The 759-nt window shown below is 66.3% G+C and overlaps 1 protein-coding gene across 1 annotated transcript in view; it reads left to right on the top strand.

Annotated features, from left to right (window-relative positions):
• Positions 1 to 759, top strand: part of CACTIN (cactin, spliceosome C complex subunit) — a gene marked incomplete at its 5' end in the record, with an annotated part of 4,537 nt that overhangs the window by 3,046 nt on the left and 732 nt on the right. The window contains 2 exons of the mRNA XM_010073819.1: positions 1 to 65; positions 232 to 500. The exon at positions 1 to 65 is cut by the window's left edge and continues 52 nt beyond it. Coding sequence (XP_010072121.1) covers positions 1 to 65; positions 232 to 500 — 334 coding nt within the window. The remainder of the gene's footprint in view (positions 66 to 231; positions 501 to 759) is intronic.

The following is a 759-nucleotide window of genomic DNA, read 5'->3' as shown; positions in this document are numbered from 1 at the left end:
CAGGGTGTGGAGAGTGAACCCCTCTGCCCCATCATCAAGCGGGAGCCAGCCTCCCCCAGTGACAGGTACACAGCCCTTTCCTGGGGCGCGCAGCCATCCGGGCCTGTCCCACGGGGCACGTGGGACAGAAGATGCAGCCTCGTGCTCCCGTCTTTCTGTGGACAGACCTAAGGTGAGCAGAGAACAAGGGTACCATCCCCGTCCCAGTTCTCTCTTCTCTCTTCCTGGCAGGCTGGATCCTGAGGAGAGCATCGTGGTCCAGCCAGGGCCGTCCTCAGAGCCGGAGGCTGAGCAGGAGGCAGAGGTCAAAGGAGAGGCCGAGGGGGAAGCCGTGCTGATGGAGGAGGACCTGATCCAGCAGAGCCTGGATGATTATGACGCGGGGAAGTATAGCCCCCGGCTGCTGGGCACCAGCGAGCTGCCCTTCGACGCCCACGTGCTGGAGGCCGAGGAGGATACGCATCGGCTGCTGCTGCTGCGTCAGCAGCTCCAGGTCACAGGTAGGAGCCCCGCGGGCCAGCCCCATGCCCACTGGCCTCACAGCCCACCGGGCGCAGAGGGTGTGTGTCCACTTTGGGGTGCGGGGCTGGAGGGGGACGCTGCCCTCAGGAAAGGGTGAGGAGGAGCTGGATCTGGAGTGCGCAGCCAGGGCTGTCCTGGCAGAGGGGTGCCCCCAGGCAGCAGAGGGTGCTGTGGCCCGGACGAGAGCAGGGGGATGGGGCTCAGACCCCTGGCATTCCTTGGGGGTACCGGCGTCAG

Source organism: Pterocles gutturalis, unplaced genomic scaffold, assembly GCF_000699245.1.
Source record: "Pterocles gutturalis isolate BGI_N339 unplaced genomic scaffold, ASM69924v1 scaffold43982, whole genome shotgun sequence".
NCBI lineage: Eukaryota > Metazoa > Chordata > Aves > Pterocliformes > Pteroclidae > Pterocles > Pterocles gutturalis.
Note: the sequence above shows the minus strand (reverse complement) of the source record. Positions and strands in the feature narration are given on the sequence as shown.